The sequence below is a fragment of the Rhea pennata genome, chromosome 3, assembly GCF_028389875.1.
Source record: "Rhea pennata isolate bPtePen1 chromosome 3, bPtePen1.pri, whole genome shotgun sequence".
NCBI lineage: Eukaryota > Metazoa > Chordata > Aves > Rheiformes > Rheidae > Rhea > Rhea pennata.
The window spans coordinates 61,851,337-61,872,430 of NC_084665.1; the positions used below are offsets into that span (position 1 = coordinate 61,851,337).

The 21,094-nt window shown below is 41.2% G+C and overlaps 1 protein-coding gene across 1 annotated transcript in view; it reads right to left on the minus strand.

Annotated features, from left to right (window-relative positions):
* EZR (ezrin) overlaps positions 1-21,094 on the minus strand; it is a 41,169-nt gene that overhangs the window by 12,312 nt on the left and 7,763 nt on the right. Inside the window, exons 2-6 of the mRNA XM_062572431.1 lie at positions 11,977-12,060; positions 3,581-3,676; positions 2,092-2,366; positions 1,192-1,275; positions 378-524 (exon numbers count right to left, since the gene is read on the minus strand). Of these exons, the coding sequence (XP_062428415.1) occupies positions 378-524; positions 1,192-1,275; positions 2,092-2,366; positions 3,581-3,676; positions 11,977-12,060 (686 nt within the window). The remainder of the gene's footprint in view (positions 1-377; positions 525-1,191; positions 1,276-2,091; positions 2,367-3,580; positions 3,677-11,976; positions 12,061-21,094) is intronic.

Here is a 21,094-nt window from a genome sequence, read left to right on the forward strand (position 1 = left end):
GTTAACCTAAACTCTCATATACCTGACAAACTGTCTCCAGGAAAAGCTTGGTACTATCCTTATTTCAGGGTTCAGCTCTACAACTGTGAGTGTTTACCAGACTGCAGTTTACAATAAACATCTTTTATTTTATGTGATAGGCAGCATTAGCAGGTCAGACTACAAAGATCAGGAAAGTCATGAAAGGATTAGTTTTACGCATAAATGAACCGAAAGCTCAATTCTGGCCATAGTTTCACCTCCTGTTCATCCAAACTTGAACAACAAGAAAGTTCTGAACTTTGCCCTGATTGTGTCATTGTGTAAGTAAGAAACACCACTTTGCTTCCACACCAGCCCTCACTTTGGGAGATCAGAGGAGAAAACAAAAGCCTTACTTATCATCCTTTTCATAGATGTTGAGCCCCAGGGCATCGACCCCCAGCCAGAGGTCAGTTCCTTTTTTATTCTTGATTTCAAAGTAGTTGATTCCATACATCTCCAGGTCTTGAGCAATCTTCAGGTATTCCAGCATGGCATTCTCTCTGGTTGAGGCAGGAAGAAGAGCAGAAATTAGTTTCTCACTTATCTGATTACTTCAAAAGCATGAGATCCTCAGAAGAAAAAAGTAACTTCTCTAAACCCGTACAAACACAGGAGTTAAAACTGAACATTCAGCATTTGGAATTCACTTTAAGAGTCATTATATTACACTCCTGAGCACACATAAATGCAGTTTACCCCCATCTACCATGCCCTAATATTTCCTGAGGGGGGGAGGGGGGGAAACCACACACACACACACAAACCCAAGAAAACAGTAACATTTAGCTCTTTCAGTGCTCACCCTTGCCTAAGGTTCTGTCAACAGAAAAGATACAGTACCTAAACTTTCCCCAGTGCAAATGCTTCAATGAGCTTAGGGTTAGACACACACGTTTAATTTTATCCCCTCAAAGGTACCACTGATACGCTGCACATGGGTGGAGGATTTTTAGGAAGCCATCCAAAGGACTGTCCACACGAGCAGTGTACACGTTCTGTTGAGTTTTACTGATTAATTCAATGCTGGACTAAAAAATACATATATACAGTTTCCCTACCCAGGCCACTCTTGGATTTTATTCTAAAAACATATTGTAAAACCACAAACTTGAGGCTATTTAACAAGCATCAAAGTGACCAGCCTACAGACCAATACAAAACACTCACTTGAGCATGCCGCTGTGTTCAGCATGCCAAACTTGGATCCGCTCTTCCCACTGCTCTCTGGAGAGTTTGTGCTGGTCCATCACCCTAATACAGGAAAACAGAAAGTAGCAAGATTAGACTTCTTGTTCTGCTACATACATTGATGCTGATGTTGCTACAGCTCTACTGAAAAATTAGTCCTGCTAAGAATTCTTTCTCAAGCCAAAAAGAATATTCTACTCAGCACGGACACATCCTCTGTGAAGCAGAGCCATTCACTATGAACAAAAAATGCCTTCTTACTTTGTAAAGTCTCTTTCTAGTTACTGACCAAGGGCATAAAAGGAGTAAGCAGAACATTGCAAAAGAATCGTGTACATGCCACAGACACCAAAAGGTTAAGGCAGAGCATAAGTCAGTGTCATTCCTGGAATCAGCCACACTGCTCAGAGTGTAATCAGGAAGCGTAAACACCAGCCAGTTTCCTCATAATGTACACTTATCCTTTGTGAGGATAGACTACATAGTCCCAAATGCTTTCCAGATACAGTCTTTCTATGACTGCATATTATGATTAAGGACACAGCTCAAAACTTCTCCTGCAATGACACATTCATGACAAAAGCCTGCTCCTTCCTCCTTAAAAAGGAGACATTCATGCTGCCAGTTACCAGCAAGGTGCTGCAGTTTAAGAAAGAAAAGCTGAGATCCAAGTACACTTCCTCTCTCTAACCCGCTCAAAGATGACAAAAGTGTACTGTAATACACTGTATAGAAATGAATGAAGAAAGAAAAACTTCACATACACAGAGTTCAAATTAAAAACCTACTAACCTACTTTCAGTGAAACTCTGTATTTAACTGGCATGCAAATTCTTGACAAAAAAAAGGGGGGGGGGGAACTGATTCAAACACCTTCACCTTTGGGGGATCAGACGCTCTGAACTAAGGTATCCAGGCTTGTGCACATCTTTGCTGTAGTCTCCAAATTTGGCCTGCACAGCATAGGAACCAAGGAGAACTGCTGTTTCAGGAGGACAGTAGATCTCATCGCTGAGGATCCCCTCCTTCACCTGCAGAAAGAAGAGCTTCTGCGTGATGTCCTGGATCAGCTCTTCGGCCACATCCTCTGGAAAGAACTTGGCACGGAATCTGAACTGAAGGGGGTTCTCCTTTCGGATTTCCTGAGCAGAAACCTGAGGATAGAGGCAACACAACAACTAAGCAGGGCTGCAAACAAAAGAGTAAGCTGCTTTTACACAGAAAAATGGATTCAGGGCATTTGTCTTAAGGAGTATCAGTTTTCAAAAATACATTTCTGTAGCAATCTGGTGCCCATGCCCTACAGCGATCTCTCTCCAGCCAACATAGAAGCCATCAACCCCATAAAACTCCCTGCAGAGTTTGAGCTAAACATACTCCAGTGTTGTTTTACAATTACTTGTCAAGCTAGCCTCTAGAAGACAGACACAGCAATACTCCCTACCATCACTTTAACTAATGGAGACAAACAGGTGCTGCTTCAGAGTGAAGCAACTACCTCTGCCCAGCTTATCTCCTGTCGGCTATGCCAGCTGGCACCAGACAAGGAGGGTGCAGTAGTCTTTGTGTCTTCGAGAGAAAAAAAATTCCAAGGCTATAGCCAATAAACCACCTGCAGTTTCACAATAAGCAAGTGACTGACAGGTAATAACTAGCATTCCTTAATTCCAGCTGCCCATTGGCATGAAAACAGGGGAGACTTATTGTATTTTCCAACTAAGCCAGTAAAATTCTGCTTGCACAGCCAACCTTGGTCACCCAGGAATGTAGAGTTTAACCTGCTGTATCAGATGACAAACTCATCTAGAATTATGTTCTCTGTGCTTGACAGAACAGACCCCTTACACTTATGATACTCTGGCTGCCTCTACCAAGAGGAGTTCATATTCTCATAAGAGCTGCAACTCCACAAACAAGGGCACACAAGAAACATCCAAAGTCTATGTTACAACTACCCAGTGTACAAGCAAACTACTCTTCCTGATCAGTGCAGCAACTGATCCCGCACAAGCAGATACTAAAACTAGTATAAGCCAAGATGTTCTTCCAGCAAGTACAGCCACTTCTACACAACAAGGCACAACATCAAAGTGCTGCAGTTGCTGCCCATCTGAAAAGTGCAATATGGCCTTTTATAATTCATGCAGAAAAAGAAAAAAAAAAAAAAAAAAAAAAGTATGCACTAGGCCAGACCTCACCTGAACAGTTCCCATAGAGGTCACCAAGTCCCCTCTAAAAATAATCTATGAGTTATAAGAGTTAAGGAACAATCAACAACAGGTACTAGGATTATAAAGTCACAGCCAATAACACAGTACGAATCATGTAAGCTTTAACCCTTATCAGCAATTAGCCCAAAGTCTATTACCTTTTTATCTAGCTTCAGCCAAGTCTGGAATCCTTTGTTGTCCACGTACTGAAGACCAAAGTACCATACTTCTCGCAAGCCTACTGTTTTAACTACCTGCAACAGAAAGGTCAAAAAAGTTATTGTATTTAACACTTCACTTGTACTTGTGGCGCAGGTATCCTCTCAAGTCTCACATCACCTGCAGATGCAGGTAACAGTCCAGACCTGCTAGTCTTGCACCTCTGAATCTGATATTGAAGACTAAGATAAACAGTTGCCTTAGTAGACGATAGCAATGGCAAAGGCAAGCTCCTAAAAGAAAATTCTGGGGACCTAAGAAACTAGCAGACACAAACCAGGTGAGTGATGGGTCACCAACTGCTAGCCTGATGCACTAGCAGCAGGTGGTGATTTTGCTTGCTGTGTACACCTGCACTTAAAACCCTAGTTGATGAAGCAGGCAAGTCACTTCTCTCACCAAAGCTTATGGTGAGACATAGGCTGTAGTTAGCACTAACTACAGGTAGTTGGCAGCATTAACAGCTCTGGTGATCCTATCTGCTAGTCATGGAAACTCATTCTGCTGGAGAAAGTATCAGACAACTTCAGACAACTATCAGACAACTGCTGCAGTTAAGTTCTCTGTACAGTTTTGAGAATTAAAGTAAGCTGCAAGTAGTCTCAGTCAAGAGTGCTTTAAAATACATATTTTCAGAGCCCAACATTAGGATAGATTTCATTTTACACATTATAAAGACCAGCCAGACTAAAGATCCAGAAACATCCTCGTTGGCTGAATGGCACATTCACTGCTTGGATATGTTCCTTCTCCTCAGTAGAGGAGACAGCCCAGGAAGATCCTGATCTCCTCCTGCTCCTGCCTGCTTGTTCCTATTGTTCAATAGTTGTGGCCAGCTAAGCGGCTTGTAAGGGTGGGCACTAGACAGAGCGACTGATCTGTGCAAGAGAGTTCTGGAAAGATCCACGACACATGCACCTGGATCATTTCCTTGACGCTATTTGCAGAATAGCCCCCTCAAACAGCTCTGTTTCCAAACATAGGGAGTCGAACTAGTAAAGGGACGAGAGCCTTCTCTAACTTCTTTGGAACTAAAGAAAATTTGACAGACTTGAGGCTGCAGTTGAATGTGCTTTAACAAGCCTCAGATCCTAAGCAACGCTCTGTTTCACTCTTCCCATTTACAGTACTGCAGATGACAGCAGTGGCCAGAGAGGTTTACTGGATCAGCCTTTCCATGCTAACTGCACCTTCTGAGAACAGCACAAACATTCTGCTCCAAAGTCCATGGCAATGATTTGGGGACACTGGATTAGCTCATACTTTAGCTTCCTTTAAGTTTTCTTACTGATGAGTAGAAGGCAGCAGTCTGTACCCAAGAATTTTCCTGTGAGAATAAATGGGAAGGGGATGGGGAAAAATGCACCACTCTGTTGAGCAATCTGAGAATTATTGCTCGTATGACACATTGATTAATAGGCAATTGATAAAGTTTAGTGATGTAACACACCAAGGAGTTCTACAGAAGTTAGCTGAAAAAATGCCACTAAGCAAACATTAGTTTTTAAGGCAAGCCTGGTAAAAAGGGCTTTAAACTAGAAAAGATGGGAGAAGGGGAGAGTTATAGAGACTGGGTAGTCAGCAAAATGCAGCTCAAGTCGGGATGCCTCCAGTGGGTGCACGCAGCCAGGGAAGTGTGCATGGAACATGACTATGCAGGATCTTCTTGCACCCCTCCTGGGAAACTACATGCTTGATTACCTCCCTGAAATACCTGTACACCAATGCACAAAGCATGAGGAATAAACAGGAGGAACTGGAGATCTGTGTGCGGTTGAAGGGCTGTGATCTCACTGCAATTACGGAGACACGGTGGGATAGCTCGCATGACTGGAATGCTGTCATGGATGGCTACGTGCTTTTTAGGAAAGACCGGCCAGGAAGGTGAGGTAGTGGAGTTGTTCTTTGTGTGTGAGAGCAACTGGAATATATCAAGCTCTGCCTAGGGGTGGTTGAAGAGCAGGAGGAGAACTTATGGTTAAGGATTAAAGTCAGGCTAACATGGGTAACACTGTTGTGGGTGTTTACTACAGGCCACCTAATCAGAAGGAGGAAGTTGATGAGGCCTTCTACAGACAGCTGGAAGCAGCCTCACAATTGCAGCCTTGAGTCTCATGGGGGACTTCAACCACCCTGATATGTGCTGGAAGGACAACACAGCTAGGCACAAACAGTCCAGGTGGCTCCTGCAGAGCATTCATGATAACATTTGACATAGGTAGTGGAGGAGCCAATGAGGAGACGTGTGCTGATGGACCTTCTACAGCAGAGGAGAACTGTGGAGATGCAAAGATTGGGGGCAGCCTTGGCTGCAGTGACCACAAAATGATGGCGTTCAGGATCCTTCATGAAGGCATCAGGGCAATAGGTAGGACTTCAGGAAAGCAAACTTTGGCCTCTTCAGGGACCTACTTGGAGGAATTCCATGGGTTAGGACCCTAGAAGGAAGGGAAGGGAGGGACTCCAAGTGAACTGGTTAATATTCAAGCATCACTTCGTCCAGGCTCAAGATCAGTGCATTGCTATGAATAAGAAGTCAAGCAAACGGCTCAGGAGACCTGCATGGATGAGCGAAGAGCTCCTGGCAAACTTCAAACAGAAGAAGGCAGTATACAGAATGTGGAAAAGGGGACAGGCCACTTGGGAGGAACATAAGAACCTTGTAGGAGTATGCAGGGATGCAACAAGGAAGGCTAAGGCCCATTTGGAATTAAATCTGGCAAGAGATGTCCAGGACAGCAAGAAAGGCTTCTTGAAATACAACTGTAACAAAAGGAAGACTAGGGAAAAGCTGGGCCCCCTACTAAATGGTGCAGGGGACCTATTGACAAAGGATACAGAGAGGCAAAGATACTGAGATGCCTTCCTTGCTTCAGTCTTTACTGCTAAGCCTAGCCCTGGGAATCCCAGAGCCTGCAGACAAGGAATAAAGTCTAGAGAAAGGAAGACTTTCCTTTGGCTGAGGAGGATCAGGTTAGAGATCCTTCAGGCAAACTTGACATCCACAAGTCCATGGGCCCTGGTGGGATGCACACATGAGTACTGAGGGAGCTGGCAAATGTTATTGCTAGGCCACTCTCCATCATCTTTGAAAGGTCGTGGAGAACAGAAGAGGTGCCTGAGAACTGAAAGAAAGCCAGTGTCACTCCAGTCTTCAAAAAGGGCAAGAAGGAGGACCCAGGAAACAACAGGCTAGTCAGCTTCACCTCTATCTCTGGAAAGGTGATAGAACAGCTCGTCCTGGATGTCACCTCTATGCATGTGGAGGAAAAGGAGGTGATCAGTAGTAGTCAGCATGGATTCTCCAAGGCAAAATCATGCTTAACCGATCTGATGGCCTTCTACAATGGAATGACTGGCTTAATAGATGAGGGAAGAGCAATGGATGTAGTCCCCTTAATTTCAGCAAGGCTTTTGACACTGTCTCCTGTAACATCCTCATAGGTAAGCTCAGGAAATGTGGGCTAGATAAGTGGACAGTGAGGTGGATTGAGAACTGGCTGAAAGGCAGAGCTCGGAGGGTTGTGTTCAGCAGTGCAGTCTAGTTGGAGGCCTGTAGCTAGTAGTGTCTCCCAGGGGTCAGTACTGGGTCCCATCCTGTTCATCCAGGTCATTGATGGAGAAGTTGAAGGGACAGAGTGCCTCCTCAGCAAGTTTCCTGATGATACAAAACTGGGAGGAGTGGCCGATACACCTGAGGGCTGTGCTGCCATTCAGAGAGACCTGGACAGGCTGGAGAGCTGGGTGGAGAGGAACCCCATGAAGTTCAACAAAGGCAAATGCAGGGTCCTGCCTCTAGGCAGAAACAACCCCATGCACTAGTACAGACTAGGGGTTGACCTACTGGAAAGCAGCTCTGCAGAGAAGGACCTGGGAGTGTTGGTGGACAACAAGGTGACCACAAATCAGCAATGTGCCCTTGTGGTCAAGAAGGCCAATGGTCTCCTGGGGTGCATTAGGAAGAGTGTTGCCAGCAGGTCGAGGTAGGCGATCCTGCCCCTCTACTCAGCCCTGGGGAGGCCTCATCTACAGTACTGTGTCCAATTCTCGGTTCCCCAGTACAAGAGAGACATGGAGCTACTGGATAGAGTTCAGCATAGGGCTACAAAGATGATCAGAGGACTGGAGCATCTCTCCTCTGAGTAAAGGTTGCGAGAGCCAAGCCTGTTCAGCCTGGAGAACAGAAGACTGAGGGGAGATCTTATCGATGACTACAAATATCTAAAGGGAGGGCGTCAAGAGGATGGGGCCAGACTATTTTCAGTTGTACCAAGTGACAGGATAAGATGCAATGGGCACAAACTGAAACACAGCAAGTTCCATCTGAACATGAGGAAAAATTTCTTTAGTGCAAGAGTGACAGAGTGCTGGACCAGGTTGCCCAGAGAGGTTGTAGAGTCTCCTTCTCTGGAGATATTCAAAAGTGATCTGGAGGTGATCCTGTGCAATGTGCTCTAGGTGACCTTGCCTGAGCAGGGAGGTTGGACTAGATCATCTGCAGAAGTCCATTCCAACCTCAGCCATTCTATGATTCTATGAAAAAGGTGAGCCCCTACTATTTGAGGAAGCAGGATAGCTCCCTAACTGAAAACTGTGGGCTATATTCAGGAGACTGAAATTCATGTATTCTACTTCAGTAAGTGACTAGTTACAGTAAACTTAACTTCATGTAAGAAACAAACAAGCCCCACAACTTTTTAAAGAGAAATGGAGTACAAATACTTCAGCTTTTACTTAAGTAAAATTATTTTCCCCTCCTTCCCCAAATTCACTTATTTTACCACAGAACTATGAAGTTTTCTGACTCTTCTAAAAATACATCTAAACCTCAGAACAGGGTTTACATAATCTAACAGAAAAGTGGTGGTATGTCGAGTGTGGTACTTTCTGTTGCACAAAATTGTTGCAATGGTAAGTGTTCGAAAATGTAACAATTGCTTGATTTATCTGAGTGTTATTGAGGAAAAAAAAAAAAGTACATCTTCTTATAAATCAGAAAGCTTAGAAGCTGTAGTCCCTCAAGTTCTTCCCAAAACCTAAAGGCAAGGAAGGAGAAAGTGTTAAGCTAAACTTCACAGTTTGCCTATTTGAAGTCAAACAACAAGAACAACGACATGAATGTTTCCAGTTACCATATTCAGGGAAATAGTTTATAAGCTTCCTCCATGGCAAAACAAGGAAGGATTAAAAACCAAGGCATTTCTTATGGTCAAGATGAGGAAGAGAAAGCACAAAGCAGCAAATCTTAAGTCTGCCCATTCTACTCAAAGGGACAATGAACATTTCCAAATAGCATAGGACAGGTTACAGCAACAAGCTCACTATGGAGTGGGGGAGAAGGCCATGAGATGCAGTTGAGCTACTTTTACAGCCTAGATACTCCACAACAAAGTAGAGTACAAGCCTTTTTCATGAAGAATTTCAGAGACATCACAGAAGTCAACAGAAGCATTCCTGTGGAATAAGCAAACAAGATTTGTTTTTGCAGTGGACTCAAAACTGGTTTAACTATGCTGAAGATAGAGCTTCAGCAACATTCTTTCAAAACAGCTAAGCTAGTTCATATTCAAACAAGGGCTTTCAAGTCTTTGGTCACTTTGTGCCTTCTTTGTCAAATTATCTGCTCCAAAAGAACACTACAATTGCTTTAAGAAATTATTTTAACTGACAACCTACTTGTTCTGGTTGAAACTTCCACTAAGGCACCTGTTCCCCAAGTCACTCCCAGAAGCTGCTAGTGGTCCATCTTTCCCTTGTTACCAGAAAAGCACACGGGTCCCCTGGGCCAGCCAAGGGGATGTACTCCAGGTAGTTTCCAAGCCCATTACACAGGTCCTTGAAATACCTCAGAATATCACAGTGTAACCTCTGCAGAGGTGTGTCTTGAGCAAAGCCCAACTGAATAGGCAGGTTTCATTCTTTTCCCTCTCCTCCTTTTGAAGGGAGTTATGATCCATCTTACGTGCAGTTTATACTTAAGCTAGCAAAGCCACTAAAGCACAAGTGCACTGTCTGAACAGTTTTGCTAGCTGATAGCCAAACCAAGAAATCATCTCGTGGTTTTTAAGAAAAGCCTGCTTCTTTAACATTTTTCCCCTCCCTTACCGCCCCTGCAAAGTGGTTCAGTAGTTCAAGCTGGGCCACTCCTCATACCAGTGAAAACCTGTTGCCTCCATAGACTTTATCTGAGTGTAAACTCCACCCAAGATAAGGATGTAGTAAAAGAGTTGCACAGCCAAACTGAAGAAAAGCTGTCAGAACAGCTGCAGCTAAATATAGAGTCTTCACCTTCCCAAGTTTTGGACCGGCACAGTTTTACCTAAGACTCCTCTTGAGGTGCAGTGGCACATCCAAACAAAGGATAGACTACTGGTAAAACCTTCCAATCCCAGATTTTAAGCCTATCTCAAGCTATAGGATGTAAGGACCAAATCTTGATGAGGTGATATTCTATCCGTAGTGTAAGAAATGCTGCAAGCACGCATTCTGTCTTTGGGAGGTCACAGCCATATAGACACAGAACAAGACGGATCTTGATCTGAAGCATCCTGCCTTTTTCTATGTTCTCAGGAGTCCGTGCTTCTCAGCTAGAGGTCAAGGAAGTAGTTTCTGTTCTGCTAGAAAGCTAACCCTGGCTTTAACAGAAGCAAACATCAGTGATATACAGACAAAATCCTTGTTGAGTCTTAGTCATAAGGAACATAGGACACATTTGCAGTCTATGGACAAAGGCATTCTTTTTTAAAAAATGGCTTTCAGTCATAGAGATTTTATACCTTCAAAGATGAAACCTGTGTTCTCTGGTTTTGGGGAGTATGGAGGAGACGGGAAGTTAGTCACTCAGATGCAAGGGGTGAAAGGTCAAATACTGAAAGATGGTTCAATAAAATACAGATGTTTCATATGTTTCATATGCATTTCACCAAATTTCCAATGACTACATGAAGTTCATCCCACATCAGTAATAATCAATAAAGCAAAAAATTTGATGCTAAACACACAATTTGTAATACTAGATTTTGTACTATGAAATTCTGCTGAGATTATAATTTTGTTTCCTTTCACTCCTAAGAAGCCACTGAACTTTTTTTTTTTTTTTTTTTTTTTTTTTTTTTTGTTAAATAGTTCTTATTGGAAATCTGCACAGTTGTCATAAGGCCTAGAAAGTTCTAGCTAACTTACTGAAATGAGAAATGATATGGACAGTAACTTAGAAAATCAAGGGAAATAATATTGTTTAGACAGCTCTGCATACTAGAGTTAAAGCTCAACCAACCTTTGCTACGAGCGCTAGCAGAGGACAAGAGCAGAAGTATAAAGGAATTCCTGTAACACTTCTTAAGCAACTTAATATGTTTAAATTGTAGTTTGCATAAATTGGTTCTTTATTTTAAGAGTTCCATCAGGAATATCTAAAAACAAGTTTTTTTTGTTTTTTTTTTTTTTTTTTTAATTCTGAATCAGTTTTATAAAAGCAAGCTACTTAAGAAAAACATAACATTTTACCGAAAGTGCTCTTTGTTCAGGTTAGCTGTCTTCACTGAGCCTCTTTGCAGGCTCATCTCCAAACAGACCTGTGTAATTGTTAATGCAACAGCAGGAATAGTAGCAGTAAGGAAGCAGGTAGACCTGGCTGCTCATGTCCTCCACTTCCACTTCCCGAGGAATCCCTGGAGGGACGCTGGTTAGGTCTCTGCTTTGTTTTGCCACACAGGGACTTCTTACAAGGCATGTTGCCATAGTTTCTGCCTGTAAATCACAAACTCTTCTGCTTCTCTAGTAGTTTGTCAAACTCATACACCTATGGCAAGTAGCTACCTCCAACTCTGCTTCTAAATGAATGTAGTGATATCTACCTTCATCCAGAGAATGCAACGATACCCATCTTCATCAACTATTTGAAAACCTAAATCTACAGCTCTTTATTCTTAAGGACAACAATTGAACTTTAGAATTTGAAAAATAAATAAAAGTTAGGCTGTATTTCAAAGCAAGAGGTGCATTTTTACACAATAGCTAAGTTGTCTAAACAGTTTAAATACCTTGTAACACTTTATAACTCAGCATTGCTAGGAAGACAGGTACCACTGGAGCATAACATACCTGTGGGGATTTTTGCTTATTTATTTTACCATGATGGAATTCAGAGACCGTAGTTAGGACCAGGGCCCTTTGATTAGAAGGTTGTGGGGCCAGGGGAAGGAGGGCTGGCAGTGAGAGGAAGGTGATTAGGCAGGGAAAAACGTAGGTTTGGAATCTGTTCTTAAAAAAACACTACAGTCTGAAAGGTACTTTAAGCTTAAGCAACAAGACTCCAAACCAACCCTTTACTGACCTGGTCAAACAGCTGTTTGCCTGTAGTGTTTGGCTGGATGGCAAACTCCAGCTCCGCATCCATAGTAACAACTCGAACATTGATCTAAGGAGAAAAACAAAAAGCATTGTTTAAGAGGTATTGAAAGCTTCTCTGTGTTAACACAGTACCTTTGTGTACAATACAGCTGCCATACTTTGATGCATTACCTTAACCTTTATAACATACACACTTAAGCCCTAATTTTTGTTATCACACTGTTAAACTTAATTGGGGCACCGACTTTTCTGGCTTATCCAGATTGCTTTGCAGGTTTTCCTAATCAGCAAAGAATTGGATTGAGTTTCTGGTTAATTGAGAAGACATTTTAGAGTTGATTGATTGTTTCTAGGCTTAGAGTCCCCTGAAGTAAGAGTTCCCATGAGCAGGCAAGCAAAATTGCCTGCAGGTCATCTCTTGGATTACAAAGGGCCCTAATGACTAAATTAAAGATTTACAGTTTAACCCCCATTTATATTAGAGCTGGAATTAATCTGAGGTTTTAAAGGCAAGACTGCAGATAAAGCAATCAAAACTGATCCCATAAACATTCATTCTTACACTCAAAACTCTACTCAGTGCCTGAGAACAATTGTTATGGATATTAAGTGATACTGCAGGGTAAGAGTTCACCAACAGCCACTGCTTTTGAATAAATACTATAATGAGATTTATTGCAATGGCAGAAGTAGACTGAAAGAAAGGTGATACTGTAGGCGGGACACAAGAGTGCTTAACTGGTGACCAGAAGTAGTTCATTAGCAGTTAATCATGCGACAGAAGCAGTAAACAAGCTTGCAAGGAAGGAGCAAATCAAACAATCTTTTTTATTATTATTATTTATTTATTAGGAAATTCAGCAGTCTTCATTTTAGAGAAATTGAAAAACAATCAAAAAAAGAAAAAATTAAAAAAAAAAAAAGAGAAAGAGTGTGTAGGTTTCCAAGAGCTCCCTTCTCCAACTTCCTCAGCCATAGCATTTGGAATTCATGAGGAAGTATGTAAGCACACTGAAGAATCTTCCCCATGCCGTAAAAAGCAAAGCTTTCCCAAACAGTGTTTCCAGGGTAGCAAGGGAGAGAGAGTCCAGATACCAAAGTTTTAGGAACAGCAAGCTCGTGATTTGAAGATGTGACCTTAAAAGGCTCCTGTTGCCTAATCCCACTCAATGATAAATCCCTAATCATATTCTAATCCCTTTCTACCCCCCTTCAAGAAAACATATGCTCATAATCTGTATTTTTGTATTGTGCAAGAGTTATTTGTCCTTCTTGCTGGAACACCACCATGGGTGTAAAATAAGCATTACTAATGTAAGAAGTAAAAGAAATTGAAAGGGAGTGCCTCCCACTCTTTACAGAAAATCTATAGGATGCTGGCTGGCCATAAAATTCCAGATGGCACCAGAATGCTCTTCTCTTACTCTGTCTCCTAAATGGTTATTTGCTGTTAAAACAAACAAACAAAAAGACACAAAAAGCAACCAACCAAACAAAAACTCTCTGGTTCAAGGGAATATTTTATGTTATTCCAACCCCAAAGACCCTTCTGGGCACAGTTCTCTTCTTAAAGGAAGAGCTAGATAGTGAGATATTTAGTGCTAAAATCATCTATTTACATCATTGTTCAAAACTGGTTTCAGTTTTAAGACCAAAAGTTGAAGTCATCTGCTTTCAACTTGAATCATTTAGCTATAAATGTGCAAGAACGTGGGTGCCTGGTATCCAAAAGCTTCCAAGGACATCCGGGACATGCAGTAAATATTAATTTCTGTGTTCTCAAAGGGTGGCTGAATGACCAGCAGGATAAAGAGAAGTTCCCTGGTCTGCATTCAGACAAACTTCCAGCCACATAACAGGCAGAAAAGAGATAGCACCTATAATAATTGTAATTTCAATGAGTTGATGACTGCATGGAAAAATCCTGGAGGCCTCCTTCCTACACATTAAGCCCTCTTTCTTTTAAGTCTTGAGTTCAACAAGAACATAATCTTTTTGACAATATTCTATATGGATTTCCTACAACCACTCCACACAATTTCAGCCACAGAGGAGATGGTAATGAGGCAGGCAATCAGGGCTTAAACCACTTAAAACCCTGGTTTAGACTATCGGAAGAAGCCTTATTGTCTGTCTGGTGAGGAGGAGATCAAGGTTGCATTCATCTCAGACCATATGAAACTCTCCATGGCACCAAGGCAATTAAATCAAAACCCAGGATGACAAAATATTCAAAATATTGTTGGGGAATGAGAGGGAACAGCTCAGACTAATTACTATCAGCAACAAAAAGAGTAAGATAGTTAAGATAACTTCCACTTGTAAAGTCTTGCTTACCCTATGTAGGGAAGGCAGGTCATGTGTAAAGTTCCTAACAAATCCTGGCAGTATCCCAGGACTAAAACTTGGTCATAACCACAAAGAAAGCAGTTAAAGAAAGCAGTTATTGTATCAGAATACACGCAAGGAAAAAAATAAAAAAAAAGTTATACACAAACAATTTTTAATGCACCTAACAATAAATTCTAGATGGTAAACTCCAACCTCCCATTTTGTAGGCTGATGTTGTAAACTTTATGATTATACTTATTATCCATGACTAACACACTTAAAATGAATTTTAAAAAAAAGGGCCTTAGGAGATTTGTTTGTGTGTACTAAAACATTACCTTTTCTGCCACATAAGGCTTAAGAACATGAGGTTTTTCCATCTTCCTCCTAGAATATATGAAATTACTAATAAATTTGATCCAAGGGGGGGGGGGGAAGCCATGCTGTTGGAAAGGCAACGCCATTTACATTAAAATAATAATAATAAAAAAGACCTCATAGCAAACCACGAATCATAAGAAACAACATAAACTGAAGAACTTACTCCACTGAACTTTACTAAATATGAATCCCACAACTTTAAATTGTTCAGATACATGCAAGAAGTCACAGAATCACTTGTATTGACACAGAATCAAATTGTAACATTATCTAGGTTTCCAATTGTGATAGAAGAGAGGTCATAAAATGAAAGGTGGAACTAGAAAGAACTTAAGAATATACTTTAAATAATGGTATCATTACAGGAAGTTTTTGTACTAGAAGTTATAGCAGTTAGAATAGGGTCTTTCTTGCTTTTAGTAACGCCCTCATGTCTAGCATTTATCACATCACTCCTTCTACCCATGGGTTCAATCCATGGGACACAGCAGCCTTTCAGAAATTGTGCGCCACACAAGCATCTAGTCTGGAAAATTAAGAGCGTCATCTGAAAAAATAGATCCGGAAAACATTGCCTCTCAAGGAGACAATGTGCTGCCAATCAGCTGAGTGGCAACATATTCTCTGTTTAAGATCCAGGACCTAGATAGGAACCTAAGACAACCCTACCTTTCAATCCCTCCTTTGCATAAATGCACTATTCCCAGGTATGCTGGACACCAATCAAAAAAAGTACCTGTGCATGCAGAGTGTCTGACATCTGCACTACAGCTTGTTGATTCGGAATCTATTTCTAGATGCTGTCAGTGCGGTAACTTTGAATTTGACCATCCATCCATCTCCAGTTACATTTAACTGCTCCATTGTCAAACATCCTGTACTGAAGGGGAAAAAGAGGATGGAGCAGGAACCCCCTTTACCCCCAGTCCACATACCCAGTAAGCCATTTGTGAGCATTTCAGGTTTTGATGCATGAAATCCAATTACCCTTAAGTTCACTTGCATCATAATATGGTTCAGTGAAACCATGAAGTTGTGTCATTTTTAAATACTGTTCAATTTATTTCCAGTGAATCCGTAAGATAAAAGGCAGTAAATATCAGCTTACACACACAACAGGAGAAACCAGTACCTAATGCGCATATCCTTATCATTATGCAGCTCTAAATACCTCAGAAAATGCTCAGGAATGCTTTCTTCCTCTTCCCAAAGAGGGATAAAGACTAGACTCTCTTAAATAGCAGGTCTGCAAATACAAATGCTTGTGGATTTATCTTTCCAAGCTTTGGCAATTAGCACTGCCATAATGGAGAAACCTAGATAAGCATGCTTGTTTTCTTCAGTCACTGGATATCTGGAAATCCTAGATCGTACATAGATCAGCCACGTAGTACAGAGGGCATTAGGGTTTTTCTGAAGTGCTGCACCTGCTCAGCACACACTGTGAAGTAAGTGTCTACAGGCCTGAGCAGGGAGGTTGGACTGGATGATCTCCAGAGGTCCCTTCCAAGCTCAACCATCCTGTGATTCTGTGACTTCTTGCATGTATCCAGACTATCTGTATAGCATATGGACACAGTTCTGCTTATAGAGTACGGGGCTTTAACAACAACTAAGAGAAAGCAGTAGTATTAAGAAGTTGGAAGAAGTTGGCCTGGCTTGCATTATCACTTCTGCAGGTCTGCACAAATTATGGTCTTCTACCACACAAATGACAACTACTATTGCAGCTCTAAGAAATAACAGACAAGCTTTTCCCCAGTGCACTTTCCACCAATGCACTTTGGTGGGCAAAGTAATCCCACTTCAACCTTAGCAATCAGACTTGTTTATAGATGGGTATACTGATTAGGTTTCTACCAATACGAAAAGTGATTTCATGTAGCAGCCCCAGAAAGGGCACTAAATTTTTCCCTGTTCATTTACCTTCTATGCACTGGTGTTTGTTGGTTCCAGGCCCAACGGTAAAGAAAGGAGATCACATTGAAAACTCCTAGTTTGATGATAAATACTGGGCTGCACACTGATAGTGTAAATATAGTCCCAGCTCATGTAAACTATTTTGGGAAAATTCTCAACTTTCATTAGGGAAAAACCCTAGAGGTTTCAGCCCTCAGAATGTTTTGCTGAGGCTTCAGTGCCTGAATTTTTGTCTTCTGCAAATTACTGAAAGCAATAGCTAACAGTTCAGAGACTGAAGAGGGAAGAGGACTGCTCTGAGGGAAGAGGTAGCTTAAAGAACTCCAGAAACTATAAAGATAATAGATCCATTTATTGTAATATCTTTCAGCACCTACAAACACCAACATGTCAAGAACACAGCATGTAGAGCCAGTTGTTTCTTCCAACAGGATAATGTGCCTAATGGATCAAGCCTAATCTAGTAATATATTTGATGTTGTCCCATATGGCATAAACTAGGTACATAAGTCTAAGCCATGTGAAACTACAACACCTGAACAACAAGTTGTACACCTAAATTCTGCATGACATCTGTCAAATCAGGAGATACTTTCATGAACATCAAGTCAATATTTATCCGGTGCTGCAGGATTGCTAAAATGAGACTTCCCTCCAAATGGATTCAGCACCTACACCTTGTTGGAGGTACTTAAGGGACACATGTTCTGACCTTTGCTGACCAAGGTCTTGAAGTGAGGAGGCTGGGTGGTGAGAGTAAGAAAATGTCATTAAGGTATTCTCATGGTCCCTGGGAAGTCAGAGTACACTTATAGGTCTGAAAACAGCAGCCCCAGCCAAGAACTAAAAATAATCTGTTTAGGAGGACGGAGCTAGAACTCAAAGATCTTGATAAGTCAGAGGAATAGAAGGTTTATACTTAGAGGGTGAGAATGAACAAGAGACAGACAGGTGAACAAATTACAGGCTGGCAAACAATGGGCTGCAGCAGGACTGTAGACAAGGATGTGGTCTGTTATAATCCCCAGACAAACATCATATTTCCCAGCGTGATGCTATTACATAGAAGGAAACTTTGCATTCTTGAGTATACTTGTCACAGGAAGCCTTACAGAAGGTGGCTATTCTGCTACTCGGCTTGCCTGACAACTAGCCAACTGGAATGCTATTATCCAAATTTGGACGCTTTTTTTTTTTTTTTTTTTTGGAAAGGGGCAAAAGTTAATCAAGGGAAGTTAGCACTAAATGCAGGTCATTTTTTTCCTACAGTTTAGGAGGAAACAATGAGGTTTATTAGCATGTCACTGATTACAGATCTCTTCTAAAAGGGAGCCATCTGAAACATGAAATGTTTACAGCAAAGAGAACTAACAACTCTTAAATGAACAAGGAAGAAAAAAAGAAATTTTATTTTGCAGGCTGAGTAACAAAAAAAGAAACAAAGGAACAGTAATTGCTGCAGCAATAACATGCTGGGATACTATATAACCACCTCCATGCAATCTTGAGATGACATAGGTTGCACTTCTTTTTTTTTTTTTTTTTTTTTTTTGGGGGGGGGGAGGAGACAGGGAGGAGAGGCTCTCCAGGATACTCTCACCAAGAAGCTAAAATTGCAGGATAAATTTTAAGTCTTTTAGGACAATCCAATTCGTGACTCGGAGGGTGGGGAAAGAGATGTATGGCAGAATACTGGAGAAAGCCCTTCAGTAGGAACCAGGTGCACCTCCCCTCCTCTCACCAGAAGCCTTTCAGAACTGCGCACCCAAGGTCCGGTATTTCAGAGAGAGCAGTGGCAGCACAGCAAAACAGTCAAGTGCCTTACTAACATGCGCTTAACTGACAAGACCATATCTACACGAGCACGTTGCACTGACTTCACCAGCCCGGTTTCTCTGCATACCTTGTTAAATCAAATAGACCTGACTGTGAACTAAAGGACGTATTCAGCTTCAAATCTCATTGTGCTTAAACATTGTTTCTGCATTACAAATAAATGGGAACATTAAGTCACGTTCCTTTGGAATTCCTCTGAGTTTATGAAGCAGACAGACACTACTGCCTTTGCAACCGCTAAGAGTTTGATAGCCTGGCTTTTGCTCCTTAAAATCTTGCTCACCTTCTCATGAGAGAGAATGAATACAGTGGCATATATTAAATGAATCTCAAAAACTAGTAATTAGTCCAGCATGATTGTTACTATCTGTCAGTCAGCCTAAATGCAACAGCTCATACACTTTTCTGTTTTCTTTTTGGTAGTAATCTTCAGCATTTGAGAAGCAATAACTCTATCAGCTATATTAACTGGAAATTTCCTAAGTTTACTCAAGGTAATGGGAGTCTAGTTTGCTCCTTCCATGTAAGGTGAAAAAACCTTATAAAAACTTATGCAAACCGGTCTCTTCCTTGTGAGACAGCGTGAAACCTTCCATTTACTTAGACATTAAGATAACCTAGAACATGAATTCAAATCTTTTTAGTTTATAGATACAGTAGAAGACATCATACTAAATTGCCTGCCTATCTCATCTTCCTCAGCTAAAACCTGCTATTTTTTGTATCAGCATGTAATAAAACTGCAGAGCAGACATCTGCAAAAAAGCAGAGAAACAGCCATGGCTGTATTTCAGTTCTTTATCTTAGCTGAAGCAGTAACACTCTGCATGCCAGATGATCATGCAAATTGCATGTAGGTATGGCACATGCGCACAACCCTGCATCTCAGACAGCCATTACTCCCAAATGACAAGCTCTCAGCTTCAGACTTGGAGCTTTCGCCATCTCTGATCAGCTCTGTACAGTTGCCATTATTATTTCCATGAAACAGTAAAACTCATCAAGTGCTCTTCCCAGAGAAGGATCTTTCTCAAAAGTTTCCCTCTCTCTTTCCCAAACTGCATCATTCTGTCTCCAGTGACAGAGATGTTTAAAAATTGAAGCACCATTTCCCTAGGTTTTAACAAGGCATAAAAGCAACATAATTGAATCCTGAAAGTCCCAAACCCTTTAGAATTAGAGATCCCAGATGGTTTTTTGCAAAATACTTAATCTTATTTTCTCTGAGGGCTGTCAGAATAGTTTATTTTCAACACAGATAAGGGCAGGAAGTGAACAGAATATTTAAGGTGTTCTTTTGAAAAAAAAAAGAGATTTAACATTTGTTTTAAGGAAACTCTGATGCTGGATAATATCTTATTAGCATTGTAGGAATATTTGTATACAAGTGGCAGTGATTTTTTTCAGCCACACACAACCAGTGCCAGTAGGCTCAGCACAGCACTTACTGCTCCTTGTACGTGCAGTTTGCCCTCAATGGACGTTAGCATGGATTCAAGAACACAGACTGCAGCAACAATTGGTCCTTTGTACCCAAAGGACAAATACGGAGGAAAACTGCAGGCCACTGCATCAAACTCCTTCATACTCAGACTGTTTTGTCATGACAGCTGTTGCATCCCATTAAATACAATGAAGTTGCAAGACTAAGGCCTTATATGTGAAGTTTAAAGAAAACCCCCACAACCAATCCACAAACAAGCTTTGTTTCAAGAAATCAGTCAGCATCCCGAATGAATCAGATCTGTCCTTTGTGGTCTTGCGCAAGTGTCAGCATGAGGTAAACTGTAGATAATACTGAGATTTAAGCTCCCAAGTTTTACTATAATTTTACTCTTTTAAAGCCATTTAACCTCCTCAGTACTTATGCCAATCAGCTATACAAAGTAATAGAATACTTCTGCAATCCATGCAAAGGAAAAAATATTTGAATAATTTTTAGTCCTAGTCCATAACACAAACCATAATCCATAACCCAAACACCATAACCAGTATCAATAATCCAAATACCATTTCATACCCATGTTCAATGTTTTCAATTTGGAAAGAATAGGTACATAACAAGTTACAGAGACGCTGTGCTTCACAGTATCAAGTCACAACAAACGAGAGCACTGTCTGAAGACATGGATAATAAAAGTAAAAATATCATAGCCTTAGAGCTTTCCATAAATCCAGACTCCAGCACCAATGTCTTTTATTCTGATACTTATGAAGAGGCATCAATTCTAAAGAGCAGTGTGTGTGTGTATGAAAAGCCCCAGACTAATTTTGAAGAGTCAAAAATGTGGCAGATTTTCCCCTTGAAACGAAGTAACAACACAGTCTACCAGCAACCAGCACTCCATGCTTTTCTGGTAGACTTTATACGAAAAGCATTAGCATAAGGTACAATGATTATTCTTCCAAGATGGAAGGATGACACATTAGATTTGAGGAGCAGGGGGACACAAATACAAGGAAAGGCTATGACTTACTCCCTCCAAGGATTGTGCCCTGAGAGCCTGAGGAGAACAACTGACTGTTAGAGAAATACTGTCAACAGCCATGCTCTTCCCTGCTAGAGACACAACAGGATACAAAGGAAGTTGCAGTTTTTTTGCTTGTTTTGTAAGAATAGAACTGGAAAAATA